General features: G+C 40.2%; 2 protein-coding genes across 4 annotated transcripts in view; one reads left to right on the forward strand and one right to left on the reverse strand.

Moving 5' to 3' along the window:
- Positions 1-6,084: 6,084 nt before the first annotated feature.
- On the forward strand, positions 6,085-9,918 carry cyp1b1 (cytochrome P450, family 1, subfamily B, polypeptide 1). Its single transcript, XM_030070833.1, has 3 exons — positions 6,085-6,505; positions 6,606-7,613; positions 8,247-9,918. Exons 2-3 carry the CDS (start codon positions 6,607-6,609, stop codon positions 8,857-8,859), a joined length of 1,620 nt encoding a protein of 539 aa, XP_029926693.1. The 5' UTR covers positions 6,085-6,505; position 6,606; the 3' UTR covers positions 8,860-9,918.
- A 5,071-nt stretch (positions 9,919-14,989) lies between these two features.
- Positions 14,990-17,731, reverse strand: part of rmdn2 (regulator of microtubule dynamics 2) — a 35,642-nt gene continuing 32,900 nt past the window's right edge. For 2 of the 3 annotated variants that reach the window (XM_030070527.1, XM_030070528.1), the window contains exon 12: positions 14,990-16,924. In XM_030070527.1, the coding sequence (XP_029926387.1) occupies positions 16,871-16,924 (54 nt within the window). In that variant the 3' untranslated portion in view covers positions 14,990-16,870. The remainder of the gene's footprint in view (positions 16,925-17,731) is intronic. The other variant, XM_030070529.1, reaches the window with a different exon arrangement.

Genomic DNA, 17,731 nt, shown 5'->3' on the forward strand with positions numbered 1-17,731 from the left:
GCACCTCACACTTTTAAGTGTAACCTTAGAGGGTGAGAAGCTCTTTTCTGCAGTACAAACCCTGACAACCACATGTAGGTAGACCTGTGTTTAGTGAAGTTGTCAGTGGTTTTTCCTTCAGATGTCACCCGTATGATGAAGCACATGTGCGTGACTGCTCTATGCCTTTAGAATAGCCCCGGGCAGTCCTCTCTGTTCTTCTGTTTCCCCCCAGAAGTTCACAGAGATTCAGAGCGTAGATTCAGAGAGCGAGATAAGCCCCGTAAGTGCTGTAAAAGGCGCACACCTCTTCCGAAGCCCTGTGCACACTCCCACTAATTACAGACATAAATCAAAGTAATGGCCCTCCTCATCTGTCATTTGTGTTTGCAAATGATGTAACTTCCTGATAGACGTTACTCTTATTTTACACCATAACCCAGTCTGTGCTCTGCATTTTAGCAATGCTGAGCGGTGGAATCGGACAAGATTGGTGCGCTGCCAGGCTGGTACGTGAAGAGTGCAACTGTACCTTTACTGTCTGAGCAAATCATCACCTGCACACACCTTCCCGAGCTCCTCCCTGACCTCCATGCTCACTCACACGCGATGAGCAATTGAGCTGTCAGTCACAGAGGAGGGGAAGCCGGTGTTGAAACCTCACTCACTGGCAGTGCTGGAGCTCTGGAGGCCCAAGGCGGAGGCCACTCTGTGGGCCCTCCTACCCCACAGGTTGCTCCACAGCTATTGTCCCATAATCACCTCACTGCACCTTTGAGGGGATTACCTAAAGGGCTTGGCATCCAAACTGCAACAACCTAGGGGTTAAACCCCATATTTAGATAGATAGATAGATAGATAGATAGATAGATAGATAGATAGATAGATAGATACTTTATTCATCCCGAAGGAAATTCACAGTTTTCAGCAGTATCCACAGATTACAAGATTAAATAAGTAAAAAAAAAAAAGAATAAAATATGACATTAGAGATCTAAGTACACAATGTGCAAAAAACCATGTGCATAGTGCATAGATGTATACAATGTGCATAGATGTAGGCAATGTGCAAATTTAGAAAGAAATTTACAGTATAAACAGATGATAAATAGCAGCAAGCAATATAAACACTATAAACAAGGAATATATAAAAAATAGAAATATGAACAAATGGCAACAAAGGTGAAGATTTATCAGAATTTACTGGTCTGATTCTGTGAATGAAATTGCACTCATGTGGCTCATTTTCATTCTCTGATTGTGGGGTCCTTCCTTTATAAATGTAAAAGAAATTAGAAATTTTTTAAATATTCTTTCAGCATGATAGATAAGCAAATTAAGAAACAAACGTAAGGATGACACATACATTAGCTGTTATTGTCTGTTTTTATTTTGTAAGACTTATTTTCTTTTTTAGAGGGTTAATTTCCTGGCAGGCTGCATCGGGTATATCCTTGTTTTCCCTGCCCACAACTGCCACCTTGACAGCACTGGTTTAACTGGTCACCCTCCTATAAACTGCTGACAAATGGTGACTAAAGATAAAAAAAAAAAATTAAAAAAAAGCAAACAAAGAAAATAATATATATTTTTAAATAACACAATGTCAGTAGTTGGGTTTCTGGAAAATTAAGAGTTACCCTCTGGTTTCCTCACCATCATAGCCCCACTTATGACTTTTGCCCCTGTTCAGGCAGCCTTTAATGTGCAACCATAAAACATTAGACTCCCACCTCATGTTGTCATCACAAGATGATTATCACAAGATATACACTTCTATTCATACGTTACAACCTGCAGTGCCCATTTAACTTGAATTATTCCAGTTGTTTGAATAAATAAATGACTGAATGAATATAACGAATCCAGTAAAGACCAGAGGAAACTGTGTTGATTTATTATCACAACCTTGGATGTATCAAAGTCTAGCCAGGATTGTAACTTTGAAACTACTAATACATTTTTCATGATTTCCAGATTTGACCAGAAACAACACAGACATCTTAATGTTGAATAAAACTCCTTCCCTTTACTAGATGCTGTGAATGGGGTTCATTTTTGTGTCTGTCATAAAGCTTCATGACATCTTCCACATTATCCAATCAAACGAAACAAAATCACAATTAGAAAGCATAAAGAAAGCATCATCATTTGAGGCAACAATTGCAAATTGGTCATATCTAACACAACCAGAAGATTAAGCTCCAGATGAGTGCACATAAATAAGAATTACAAGTTGTGCTGATTACGAAGCTTGAAGCAGCCAGGTTTACACCACATTTTGCCCATTTTACACAAATGAGGGAGGGATGGAAGAATGTTACTCACACAGAGTTGATGTAAAACCTTGCCTTTCAAACTTTAGTTGCCCAGCTGGGAGAAAGAAAGCCAATTGACAAACCAGTGAACATGAATATCCTGTAACTACCTGAAAAACTGTGGGGCAGTAAAGGGGAGAGGATAATCAAATCTTTATGGGTTCTACTGGGTGCCACATTCCTCTTCATCACTCAAGCACTGCGTCCGTGGCCCTCGACCAACACAGAATCACCCCGAACATGACAGACTGACACAAAAACCAAAGAGGTTCTCATGACCGAGGACGTTCAGGATCACTAGGCTGACCGGTGGCCATGCTCTGCTGGCCAGCCGCTCACACACTGACAGAGAGCCAGGGATGTAATGAAAAGACGGAGGTATAGCTGGGGCTTGGTCTAATAACTGAAGCCGAGTGTGGCGGGCTCTGACTGCTGCTCGCTCACCCGCTTGTCTCAGCCATCATGGATCCAGTCCCATCACACTCTGTCACCGAGAAGCTGAACAGGAGGAGGAGGACAGCTGCAGCGTCCTGACGCAGTGAGTGACTGTGAGCCTGTCTGCCGTTTGACTTAGAGTTTGAAACAGGGAGAGGCACTCATTTACTAAGACATCAGTTTACATATTCACTGAGGAGGCATAAACCTACTGCTCTAAGACAACATCAGTCAGCAATTTAACAACAAGTTAATGTATTTAATGTATCACAGTTACTTTATATCTCTTATTAGATACAATGTATTTTATTTCTGACTCGACAGACCTCCAGATATTTCAACTGAGACAAATACAGTGTAATGAAACATTACTTTCACAGCTAAATATTGGTAATGCACTATGATGATGATGATTATTATTCTGGTACTCACTCTGGTACTTTCATCTACGAATAGGCATATCTATATCTGTATCTATCTATCTATCTATCTATAGATAAATAGATAGATAATAATCATAATAATCATAATTATGATGATAATAATCATAATAATCATCATCATAGTGCATTACCAATATTTAGCTGTTAAAGTAATGTTTCATTACACTGTATTTGTCTCAGTTGAAATATCTGGAGGTACACACACACACACACACACACACACACATATATATATATATATATATATATATATATATATATATATATATATATATATATATATTAGTGGTTGTGGTAGCTGTACTTGGAATTTAGCTTTTACAATTATATGGCACATTAATTAATTATTCACACTGAATTTGTTACACTTCCTCTGAGGAAATCCATATAAATATAATATAAACTATAAATTGCATATAATATTCTATGCGAATATTATAGGAATTTGCAGAGACACTATAGGGCAGGGATATGCAATTAAATTTTTAGGAGGTCCAGCAAAGGTCCAAGCCGTCATATTTATATATATATGGATGTTATGTTGAGCATCTGTATGTGTATAGGCGTGCGTGCGTGCGTGCGTGCGTGCGTGCGTGTGTGTGTGTGTGTGTGTGTGTGTGTGTGAGTATAACTATAAAATGTAATAAAGTACAATTTAGAAATATATGCCTTTCGCAACCATTCTCATGTGAGACGCATAATAAAAGTAAGAAAAAATAAATAAGCTTGCCTATTCCTAGATGAAAGTACCAGAGTGAGTTTCCCTTAAAAATAAAAAATCAAATCAAATATTGCTCACCTCAGATCTCATCTGAAAAAGACTGGCTCTTTATCCTGAGCATTTATCAGTAATCCAACAAGAAGATAAAGAGCCTGCTGGAAAACTGAGGTTGCAGTAGAATAAAAACACACAGCAGTTTTAATGGATGAAAAACAAAGTGATTATTTTGAACAAATACGAGTTTATCTTTATTCTTTAACACATCTTCGGGATTTTTCTCTTTCTCCCACATTTGCTTCTCTCTGAGCAGGAGGGCCCAACCAGAGGAAAAACCCACAGCACCAGCTTCATATTACATAAATCTTCTCTCATTTTTAAAAACAAACATACGGATGGGAAAGGCAAACAAACTAAATCAAATAAAACGAAAATGATATAACAATGTGAGGATACGGACGCCTTTTCATCGGAGCCTTGCAGAGCGCAGAAACAGAGCAGAGATGGGTTAAGAGTTATTAAATTACCAATCCGTCATTAGTGGACACGCAAAATCATGCAAACAGATGATAATTGATCTTATCCCTATTCGCCTGTATAGCTACTAACCTGCAGGTGCAGCAATGAAGACACATTTCCTTAGGTTTAGTTGTATCATATAGTCAGCACATCCACAAATGAAGGCTGGTGGACTGATGTTCATGTTAATTAGGGGAAATTAATGAGCTAATACATGTTCGCCTCCTCCTGGTGGCTTGATGGAAAAGCGCAGCCTCGTCTCAGCCGGAGCAGTCTGACTGCACAGGGCGCATTCAGGAGCTGACAGGTGTGTCAACCGGACAGGTACAGGATTTAGTCCTTGTTCCAGTACTTTGTCCTAAATGTATTTATTTATTTATTGTTAGGAAGGAGTTTAGATCTCCTTTTCTTTACATAATAATGACACAACCAAAAGAAACGCTGATTTTATTATATGTATATATGTATATATGTGTATATGTATACACACACACACACACACACACACACACACACACACACATATAATATATAAAACACACACACACACAGAAAATGCTCAAAATTAAGTGATGTCCGCAAATACACGTAAGTTAGGCCTATAGCTTACAGCTAAATAGGCAATAGGCATAATCACAACGGCACCCTGTACACTAAATAATAATGATGATAATGATAATAATAATAAGGTATATTGTAGATATGTGCAGCTAAACAAAGTAAAACAATGCCATTCCGGTTCGTCGGATGACAAATTAGAAACATTTTAGAAAGATTTTTTTTTTTTTAAATCTTAAAATAATGTATTTATTTTATATCTGGTTATCTATCTCCGTTGAAAAATCTATATCTAAAATCTGTGACTATACCTCGATAAAATCTGATGCTTCTCATTATTGGCATCCATACAGAAACCTTCAAGTTTCAGTACGAGAGGCGAGACGGGAATTAGGAAACCAGTCTCCTGCACAGGCGGATTTCAAGTCGGGCTCAGTGCAGGATACTGTCCAGTGTCGAAGTCTGATAAATAAAGATAGTAAAGAGTGTCTAAATTTGATAAACACAATTTGATTTCGATACTGTAGGCTAATTTGCGCAGACAGTGAGAAGAGTTTGAGATTTAATCTGTAGAATCTAGGCTATATTTTTCCTACAGTTTAAAAAAAACAAAACAACATGTATACAAATAAAATATAACAAAACTCAAAACAAAATAAATAGGATTAAAAAAAAAAAAAAAAAACAGGGTAATTTTGTTAATTAATTATTAACTCATAGTATAATAATGCCAATCATTATTAATCTAAAAACATACTCGGCATGTAGGCTAGTTATTCGCATTAATATGGTGACTGGTATTTATTTATTTATTTATTTATTTATTCGCTGTGACAATAAGGCTGTTATTGCACTATTATAGGACTAATTGAGACGCGCCTCCGTTGTTTATTCTATGTTTATTCTAAGCAATCGACGCTCAATTTACACGCTGAGTATCGGCGACTGCACCGAGAGAGAAAGAGAGAGAGAGAGAGAGAGAGAGAGAGAGAGAGAGAGAGAGAGAGAGAGAGAGAGAGAGAGAAAGAGAGAGAGAGAGAGGTGGGTGGGGTGGGAGGGGGGTGACACCCTTTCCAGCTAACCCACCCACTGTAACAAACCGAGACACAGACGCCGACGCGCCGTGATGCTGCTGCTGCCCTGCTGCAGGATAAGTGACTTGACTTGGCGCTCAGGGGCTTCACATCCCGGGCGGGCGGAGCAGAGACAGCATGGAGCTCGGTGCGCTCCGGCACAGCCAGTGATGCGCAGGAGGCTGGCCACTTGTGGATGGGTTTTATTTCAAGCAAATTTTGCTTATCATTGGCAAAATATAGACTATATCTACCAGGATTTATTGTAAGAAGTGGACTTTTTTAAAGAAATTTTGGACTCTTCAGTTAAAAAATGTAGTCTAGACATGTAGAGTGATGGACAAACACAGAAACAAAGTGGGCTGAGAGGTAGAAAAAAAAAACACAATCCAAAATACAAACAGAAAATAGAGACAGTTTGGATAAGGCTGACTGATCGAGGAACCAAGGACTGACATCCAGGTACCTGGTCACCTCTTAATGCACAGGTCTGTTCTGAAATATGATGTAGCCTATTAAACCTGGCGTAACCTGTGCGTTTTAATTTCGACTTCCACTGTAGGATGCCCACCATGGATATTATACTGGAGGGGATTAAACAGACATCTCCAAGGAGTCTGTTACTGGCATCTGTGACTCTGTTGGTCTCCCTTCACCTGTGGCGGTGGCTCCGGCAGGGGATGATCCACTGCCCGCCCGGACCGGTCGCCTGGCCGCTGATTGGAAACGCTGCGCAAATGGGGAAAAGCCCGCACGTTTATTTTGCGCGCATGGCGAAGAAATATGGAAACGTTTTCCAGATTAAATTGGGCTGTCGGACAGTGGTGGTGCTGAACGGTGCCTCCATCAAGCAGGCGTTGGTTAAGCAGGGAGCTGAATTTGCCGGCAGACCGGACTTCACCTCCTTCCAGTACATCTCCAACGGTAACAGCATCGCTTTTGGCACCATCAGCGACTGGTGGAAGGTGCACCGCAAAGTGGTCCACTCCACCGTCCGGATGTTCTCCACCGGGAACGAGCACACCAAAAAAACCTTTGAAAACCACGTCGTGTGCGAGTTCAAGGAGCTCCTCCGACTTTTTGTGGAGAAAACGGAGCAACACCAATATTTCCAACCCATGACCTACATGGTGGTGTCCACGGCTAACATAATGAGCGCGGTGTGCTTTGGCAAGAGGTACACCTATGAGGACGAGGAGTTTAGGCAGGTGGTGGGGAGGAACGACCAGTTCACCAAAACAGTGGGCGCAGGGAGTGTGGTGGACGTGATGCCCTGGCTCCAGTACTTCCCCAACCCCATCAGAACTATTTTTGACAACTTTAAACAGCTCAACCTGGAGTTTAGCACGTTCATCCGAGATAAAGTCGTTGAACACAGAAAAACAGTGCAGTCAAGCACCATCAGGGACATGACAGATGCTTTTATACTGGCACTGGACCAACTAAGAGAAACTGCTGCTGGGGTGACAAGCGGGAAGGACTACGTGTCCCCCATTGTTGGGGATATATTTGGAGCAAGCCAAGACACTCTGTCAACCGCACTGCAATGGATCATCCTGATACTTGTGAGGTAAAAAAAGATTTTCTGTGATTTTCCAGGGACTATATTCAAATTCTTGTCTTCTAAATATACAAATGTAGACAATTAAAGAGTTGGTCTATATCCTGCAGAGAGGCAATGAACTTAAGTAGCTTTCATGTTATGTAATACCAGTCCTACTGGGGAGCTGAGGCACACAGGCTGCTATTGGCAACATGACACGAAGCTCTGAGACTGCACACCAGTGAAAGTGAATTAAGTGCCTACACAGCATTTATAAGCACACAAGTTTTGACAGCATATAGCAAATTTCCCATGAGTTCATTTTCTAATATTTGCTGACTGGGGGGCATCGATAGTTCAAGCCCTATCAGTGCCCAATGCTGTGCACAGCAGGCTGGAGCAACACCCTGTCCTGCAGCAAATAGTGGTAATGATAACCTTATTTATGAGGGGCTTTTTTGAAAAGAGAGTCTGGAAAATGCCTCATCACCATGCTCTGCAAAGTGAAACTCCAACTGCATGTTACACCTTTGGTTTCTTTTGTTCCAAATGTCTTTTTTTCAGGCTTTATAGACAGATTGGTTTCTTAGTTATTGCTTGCTGTCACTATGTGTGTAACCTCAGTCACCGAGTTTTCACCTAAAATCGACTTGAATGCAGGTTTCCTGAGATGCAGGTGCGTCTCCAGCAGGAGGTGGACAAGGTGGTGGACCGCAGTCGGCTTCCCACCATCGAGGACCAGACGCAGCTGCCTTATGTCATGGCGTTCATCTACGAGATCATGCGCTACACCTCCTTCGTGCCGCTCACCATCCCCCACAGCACCACCGCGGACACCTCCCTCATGGGCTACTTCATACCAAAGAACTCAGTGGTCTTTGTCAACCAGTGGTCCATCAACCATGACCCGGCGATTTGGATGCAGCCGGAGACCTTTGACCCCGAGCGTTTCCTGGATGAGGATGGAGCCCTGAACAAGGACTTGACTAGCAGCGTGCTCATCTTCTCCCTGGGGAAGCGGCGGTGCATCGGCGAGGATCTGTCCAAGATGCAGCTGTTCCTCTTCACCTCTCTGATCGCTCACCAGTGTCATATCACCTCAGACCCGACCAAGAAGCCCACAATGGACTATGAGTACGGTCTGACTCTCAAACCCCACCCGTACTATATATCAGTGGGTCTACGAGACAATATGGCTTTGCTGGAAGAGATCAGCAGACAGACTCTCAGTGGAGAGACCCAAGAAGTTAAGGGCGAGCCGACTTCAGACTGACAAAAAAAAAAATGGATGCTGAAATCATAATTATAACAATTAAAAAATGAAGATTGAAGGACAAAACACTGAAGAGACTGATGAACTGTTGCTCATCACCATGTGCCACCAGGTATCATATTAACAGTTCTGAAAAACATATTTATAAGCTGAAAACTCAGGCAAAATTCTTACTTTTTACAAACATTATTTTTATATTAACATGACCTTGATCTGAGGAAAAGTATTGATCAATGACTTGTGATCAGTGATTGCTGACTTTTTTTTTTTTTAAGTATTAGGTGTTCGTAGGTGACAGATGGAAACAGATGGTGGCATCTATTTCACTGTGGTGTCTACATGAAAAACATGGCTTATTTTTGCACACTTCTTCTTTCTTGGCCCTTATCCCCTCACACACCATGGAGCAGCAAAGGCAATCTGACATGCCAAGAATTAGTACCTTCATCCAATTCATTCATTTTTAAGACTTTATTTGATCCAAGTGATTGAGTTAGAGATAATGGACAAAAATGGTATCCTAGACCGAACAATGCTGTAGTGTTATTGTATAACATAATAATGCTGGCATGTTTTGGTTCTCGGTAAGGTGAAGGACCGCAGACAGCTGCATACCACTTGAGATCAGGCTTAACCGGACCTCATTGTGGTTTGTTACCAGCACCATGCCAAATTATAGTCTTAATTAAAAGATAGTGTAACACAGCGCTGACATTACAGCAGAATTGCCACAAGAAATCAACATGAAAGAATCTGCGAGTTGATTTCGAAAGCGTGATCATTCGAGTTTGTGTAGGTAGTTTAGGTATCACAATGTTGTCATGCTTTGAATTACAGATCGACACTGCGAAAACAAAAAACAAAAAACAAACAAAAAAAACTCCTTTTATCTACAAAATGTTAACCTTTCAAAATGAGTTTGGGCTTGACAACCGTGCATTTTTCAAGTTTTAAAAAGGATTCTATAAGTTTGGATGGTTAAGTAATTCCACATAGGGAGAATTTAATCCTTCAACTAAACTTAAAATGTTAAAGTCATGAAAAAAAAAAAAAAAAAAAAAAAACAGGAGTTGTAAATGGCAGTGATAAGCCATTTACAAGAGTAAAGGTAAAAATCACGACCATGCAGTGTTCCAGTCCTTAACACCCTAATGTCCACTAAAATTACATTTTAAGTACAAAATTTTGTCCTAATATACGTGTAAACGCATAGTCACTCAGGAATAATGTCTAAAAAATGCCAAATATTCTACCTAGAGTGCTTTTGAATGTCCTGTAACATCTTGTCAAACCCCCAACTAGATTTTGTTCCAAAGGACGAGACTATGGAGCATTAAGGGTACACCAAACATCAATTCTGACCTGCTGCAAGTGTTGTTTGCAAGTGTTGCTTGTGTCTGTGAACTGCTGTACAATGCATGTATCTGTATGAACATACTAATATTAGGTCTATATTAGATCAGTTATTATAGTCACGTATTCCTTATTTTTGTTATTCATGTTGGTTTTTCTAATGTTCCACTGCGTTACTGTTTGAATATCACAGGATGCTGCTTTATGAAAAAAAAAAAAAAAAAAACCTACACCCGGTCATTTAGGCCCTGTTTTGAAGATGCCAGTTAACAAATAATTCCCTCTTCATGTCTTCATCTAATTTGCCTCCTCTGCTCTAAAGACACATATGAGACAAACGCACTGACTGCAAGGCCTTGAATTTGGCTGTTTGTTGGCCTCCTGCCAAACCAAGTTAAATTAATGTTGTTTGGGTTACTCCCCTGAATTACAGGCGTCATTAACTAAACGTTAATATCGGGACAGATTAAAGGGGGAAACTGTGAAAATTTAAGACCTTAAATATGTTATTTATGTGGCCTAAGAGTAGCATAATTGTTTTAGTGAACATTTACAATGTTCCCCAGTGCTGGAGCCTTGAGAAATTATTTCATAATGTCATAATGATGTAAGTAAGCATAAAAAAAGAGCTGAAGAAGACGTAAACGGTGACTTTGACAATACTCAGACACTATTCAGAATGACTTCATGGGGATAAGTCCTTGTAAAGTGATAGTACTGCCATGTTATTATGCTGTTATTGACTTTTTAACATCAAACACTGATTGTAGAAGTCACTGTCTATGAAAATTTCTGCGATGCTCATCTATGTGATATTTGAAAGTAAAGCTTCAGTTCTGGTCAGGCTCCAGCTTTAGGAAAAATAATAATGGGCCTATCATATGTTTCCTTGTTAAAATGAGAAACCATATGACGCATTGTGCATAGCCAAACTGTGCACAATGCATCCAAAACGATATATGTTCGATAACGACTGACTGAAGGTCCAGGCCACCAAAATTTTGTCACTCTCTTGACATGTTTATGGTTTGCCTCTAATTTGTGAAACTGACAATTTTAACATAATTGCCACAATGGTGGTCCAGTAAAATCTAAAAACACCTCATATGTACCTTTTGTCAGAGGATACAAATTAAACGAACAGGGCAAAACGTTTTTCACAATTCACTGTACCAGTACTTAAGCTTTTTGCTATACATTATTGCAGCTGTGATGTTGCTCTCCAGATTATTTCTTTAATCTTCTTGCTCGAGGATAATACAAAGTGGTTTATAAATGATATAACTGTAATACTAAATAAACAGTAACAATGATTAATATTTTGTGTTTCATTGACACAATTTACTCTTAAACAGATTCAAGGTAGAAAATTAAAGTAAAGAAAGTCAGGATGAAAATAAAAAAGTTGCGGACTTGTTGCTGCAACTGGGGCTCAAAAGATCTCACATGCTAGTGACTCTACATTTAAGGCTGATGAAGCAGATTTTTGAGTGAAAAACTTTTTATTTTCTGTCAATGTGGACTTGAGACAAAATGCACTGTCGTCTAGGCACCTTGCCAGGTCAGGTGGGAACAAAAGGGAAGTGTTTGGGAGAGCCCTTTCCCTGCGCAGCGTTTTATCTCGCCCTCCCAGAACATCCTGTACTTGATCAGCGAGAGGCTTGCAGCCAGCCAGCCAGACAACTTGGAGTGCGTGACAAATGCAGATAAAAGTAGTGCAGATGATTACTGATATGGCACTCTCTGTGCTTTCTCTTTCCGTCTCCCCTTCATCAAGTGCAACGTGAAATCTGAAGACTAAATACTACCAGTGGATGTGTGGCACCACTCCAAGGATCATTTTTATGAATCAGTAGGAAAAGTAGGAAGTCAAATGTTGCATTTGCACCTCCTTGGTGAAGGAGTCGATGGATTATATGAAACAAATGAGCAAGAGGTACAGAGAAACTGACACTGTTGTGTTTGATATACACAGTTCAGAGGGATAATGACTTTGAGCATGACTCCTGACAATATCAGCCTGGAGGGGTTGTGGCTCCAGCACAACACAAACAAAGCTTGTTTTTCTTTGTTTTCCTTCTTGGATAACAGGAAACAGCGTGCGGTAGAAACTACTCCTAACACACAAACATAGAGTGTGATTATAGACAAGATTCACCAGGAAATTAAACAGACAAAAAACAATTATATCCTCGATTAAGCCTGAAATGGTCACATAGGTTTGATGAGGGGGGAAATCATATGTCATATCTACATATAGTGAGGCATGAGGCATGTACCTCATATGGCTTTAGGGGACATTCGTGACAGGTAGAAGCAGTTATGACTTCGCTTTTCGAACAATACAACATCTTGCACGATCAGCTGGTGAGGTTTTGTCGGGCTCGCGAGGCGATATCATCACAGCTTACACCTGTCAAAAGTGTATTAACAAGATTAGTCTGAATCTCTCTTGATTTTAGCAAAAGCCTCTATCCTGAATTTAGTGCTAAGCATGCAGATTGAAGATAAAATACAAACATTAATCTTTCATTATTGTGGGAGCAAAATAGTCTCATGTCTGGGTCCTGCTGTTTTGTGTAACATATATAAGATATGAGTTAATACCTAGCCAAGAATGAATGCCCAAGCCAGGCATTCAGGAAGAATGTAGATGGGACTGTGGAGAGGGAACCAGCCATATATGAGCCACATGAGCTGAAGGATATGACAATGTATGTTTCAAATTTCCAAACTCTTTGAGTCGTGTCATCCAAGTCTCGGCTCTCCATTTGTATCTTCAGTTCGTCCCAAACAAGCGTACTTTCACTACAACACTGCAAAATAAACTATGTGAAGAAAATGGCTCGTGCATGGACACCTGAGAGGGACGGGCCTGCACATTCTTCAAACTGCACATCTGCTCCCAGTGGCTTGCTTAGCAGTGTTTTAGCGAAGGTGCATGCGTTTGGGAATTGCTGAACATACAAATGCAGAGTCAAGACTTGAATTGCATCACAGGAGGAGTTTCTTTTTTTCTTGCCGTTTGTCAAAGTCATCAATCTATTCTTTTTTGTATTCTAGCAGTGTTGGGGTTTGTTAGGTAGCTGGCTTAGTGCCGGTCAGGACACAGGAGGCAGTAGTTCTTTCTCTCTGGCAGCTTCTGGGCTGAGTATAGCTCTCTTGGATCAGTCATCCAGCACTGCATAGGTCCTCTGTCAAGAATACCCCAAACAGAGTAGACCAGCAGAGTAAAAAGGGGATTATTTTCTGAGAAACGACCCAATTGTGGAGATTTAGAAGGAGCATCACAATCTCACATCAACCTCCAGTGGAACAATGAAAAAAAAAAAAAAAGTCCAGCCGAATCCCAGAAAACACCATCAATGAAATACGGAGCAACCGCGGTGAGGAGAAAAATGCCTAAAGCCTTTTCTGCCTAATTGTATTAGCAACACAGGCCTAAGTTTAATACTGACGTCTCAAACACATCAGATACTACAGGAACGGATAATATGAATGATACGAATGAATGGTTACTCACTTTATCCTGGAGAAAGCCTCAAAACTGACTGTACCCTTTAGAGAGGTTTCCTTTGCTCCACATGATACTATTGGTCTGATCTAATGATGCTCCTGAGCCCATGATTAACTAGAGGTAATAATACACTAAATTAAGGGATTCAAAAGCTGACATCTGACCCTTGAGGACTCTTTTGCACATGAGAAAATGGCTAAAATTTTTGGAACCTTTGTTCTTTGTGAGACATGTGATTAAAACCTTTTTTTGTTGTTGTTCTTGGACGCTGAAGGCAACTCGAGGTGAGAAAAGCCGCTCTAGCTGAATCCAGGCCAAGGCCAATGCCAGAGCCAAGCGAGCCATATTCAAGACCAAGGCACAAAGAAAAAACATAGAATGGTAAAATTTTCCTCTGTGCTTGTACAAATGAACATTCAGGTAATCAGTGCAGAAGCTTGAAGAGGATTACAGACACATTTTTCTGCAGGTGGAATCCCTTCAACTTGGTGTAGCACTTAGAATAAAATGAACTGTCCAATCGATAGCAATGGTGCAAAAATAACTTATGATTCTGAACTTAACCTGAATCAAGCAGGTCGTATTTAAGGCAAGTGTATGTGTGTGTGTGACACCTCAAGGTTAGATGCAATCGCTTGCACAGACACACAAATTCTGAACAGAGATATAACATCAAATATTTTCATCATATTCAAGAATAACTGCCATAACTGAACTACGCAGCTGTCTCAACTGAGGCTTTTCATCAACGTGGGTGGGAGGCTAGTGAAAAATCAGTGCAAGAAAGGTACAGTTGCTTTCAAGACTGTACAAACACTCGTGTTCATTCAGCAGGTCCTTCTTCACAGTGGCTCTGCCGAAGAAAAAATGTTGAAACATGACTAGACTGGAGGGAGGTTAGCCTGAATCTGATCCAGTGACAAATTCCCAATAGCCCTGGCACAAAACGTACAGTCTGGGGGGAAAAAAAGGGAAGGGGTGCGTCAAAACTACACCATCATTGTTAGTCATGCAAGAACCTACTTGTTGTTTTTCTGTTGTATTTGGATTAGGGTGAATGCCAATTTGGTTTATAGTACAAGAAAAATACCTGTTAGTCTTCAATTATGCGGTACTCGTAAAATTAACTGATGCAAGCAAGTATACCTAAAAAAACAAGAAAACAAAAACAAAACAAAAAACCCAAGAAACCATTAAAGTCAACAAGCATGCAAGCAGGCTCATGCACTCGTATATGTAAGATAACAAACTGACCAGTTATCAGGACTGCACACATTTAATTACAGACTCCAGTACCATTTATCATTCAGTGCAATGATCATGACATTATACAGTATAATTTCTATGTAGTGTATAATTTACAAGATAAGGCTAAGGAACACGGTATTCCCTTAGCCGAAAAAAAAAAAAAAAAAAAAAAAAAATCAAATACATTCACGGTGCTGAGATAGAAAAATCTGTAAAGCTACAAACAATCCATGTAACCCATGTTCTTCATGTAATTTTAATAATTCAGGTAGTCTTAAAAACAAAATAAAACATTATCATGAACCTCACGTTCTAAATCCCTGGCATCTTATCAAACAACCTTAAAAATAAACCATTAAAATCCCTACATTTTTTTTTTTTTTTAACAAACTCATCCAGCCAACAGGTTCCACAGGATATGTTCATGTTAATTCATTCGACTTAAAAGATTGAGTAGAATAACGACTTAACACGTCACCGTGCCCACCGCAAGTTGAAAATCAGGAATGCATAAAACAGTAATTAAAAACAGGCCAAAATCAACTGAATATAAAATAAAATAATCATTTAGATTCTAAAACCCAATCAGTCTGATCCGATCATTTCAGCGGCAGACGCTGAAGTGGAATAGAAACTCCAGCGTCACGATATCATGCCGAAGTGAAGGCTGGTCTAGAGGATGACTGAACCCCTGCTACAATTAATATCTTTTTTTTACTAGAAACACATAAAAACATTGCTTATTTTCCCCCACAAAGAGAAGTATGAATACAAAAAAGTAAAATAAAATGAAATAAAATAACAGGATGAGCCCCCAGGTTGCCTCCCAGTGACTTCACTTACATGCACATCAGGATGCGGCTCTTAATGCAACACCATAGTTACGAAAAGGCAGATTTATGTAAATTTAATCTATGTTTCTTTGATTAAGGTTGTGTGTGGTGAGCTGATCAAGTGATAAAGCCACATGGAGAGCTTTTTCAAAAGGTCAAGGGGTCAAACGGTAGGGCAATAAAACACTCAATAATCACAGTATTAAAGCTGAACAAAAACCGAATACTCTTCCTTTACCCGCTGCCTAATTAAATAATCATCATAATGACATCAGGTGAGTAATGAGTTTGTTGTGTGCATGTAAACGTAGCCAGTGAGAATCAACGCCGGTATGAATGGTGGCAGGGGGAAGGGGGAAAAAGGTCGTCCAGTGGTCACATCTCTCCAAGATCCTTGTTTGGGTGCACCATTGTTTGAAGAGTTTTTTGTTATTGCCACTTGAATGCGTAGTGGGAGACACAACAAAAACAGGACGTGGCAGGAAGGAACAACAAGCTGTGTGGATCACTTTCCCAAAATGTGACAGGTCTTTGTTGTCAAGGAAACTGAGGAAACCTCGAGACACGGCACTGTTGCACTCCTCGCCAGTGCAAGCAGACTTTTCAGCAAAATGTCACTTTGGATAGCTGCTGCACACTGGGAGAGGGATTCAAATACCTACACACAACTCTCTTGACTGATCAGATATGATCTTGTATGCTCCGAAAAGAAAAAAAAAAAAAAAGTTGCCTACACACAAAGTTATAGTCAGTCAACAAGCTGTAGGACGGTTCTGACTCTGGCGTCCCATCGCTCTCAGTGGCGAGCGTAAATATCTGGAAACACACACACCGCCATGACGTGTCAGTGTGCCCAGCTAACCTCGAGATGGACAGCCCACCTACGTCCACTCACAGAGTGAATAACATGATGGACTCTCAACACACACTATATTCATAGACACACTCGAACGCACACACACACACACACACACACAGAGCCCCTAGTGGATATCGTGCCAGTCGAGAACGATGGTTCCTCTCCAGCACATGGAAAGTGAAAGCTTATTGGACACTGGCTTCAAATTCCAAGCGATGGGCAAAGAGAGTCCAGCTCCTTCTGCGCCTCTTCATCCTAGAAGAGAGGCAACACTTTGAAATAGAACAATACAATAAATATACCCTTTTCTGCAGTGTACTGCCTCATCTCCATTAACCCTATCCACCCTGCAGGAGCTCGCCGCGCTACAGTTGTTGATGGTTGTTGACGTCTGTGCTGATTAGTGACTTACTCAAACAACAAGAGGAAAAAAAAAACAAGGAAAAAAGTACAACTTATGAAATCAGGCTGGTTTATGATCCAGATAGCTTTGACCAGGTTGTACAGAAACTTAAGGCATGGTGACAAGATATAAGATGTAGAGTAAAACACTCATTTACATACATTACATACATTTACATGCGCACTAATTTTCCACTATTATTCTAAATCTGACAATATTCTGAATTTGACACAGGTCATGTAAATAGCTGTATTCCATTTGGATATTCTGAATTAGTCCTTTTTTCCAAATGTAGCTTTTTCCAGTTAGGACATGTGGGATATGCCGATATTATCTGTGTTTTAGGAGCATTATTTGGTCATGTGCACAGTGCATTCGGACTGTGCTTCTCAATTGGGCTTTTTAGTGCAGTTTGGGACACACAGCTGCCTGTTTACGGTCAGCGCTGTGTGTTGTAAACAAACCAACTAGCCAACAGTTTGCAAGGCTAGGTTGGACATGCGCTTACAAAAGAAAAGCCCACATTTCTGCTTGGAAGGAGACGCACATCTACTTTTAAACATTATGACACCCATCTTTTCAATAAGGCGGTTGAATCAATGAAAAAGTGAGGTTGTGTTTGCATGGCTGCATGCCAACGAGAATATTAGTGGAATATT

This window comes from Myripristis murdjan, chromosome 15 (assembly GCF_902150065.1).
Source record: "Myripristis murdjan chromosome 15, fMyrMur1.1, whole genome shotgun sequence".
In the NCBI taxonomy this organism is placed as follows: Eukaryota; Metazoa; Chordata; class Actinopteri; order Holocentriformes; family Holocentridae; genus Myripristis; species Myripristis murdjan.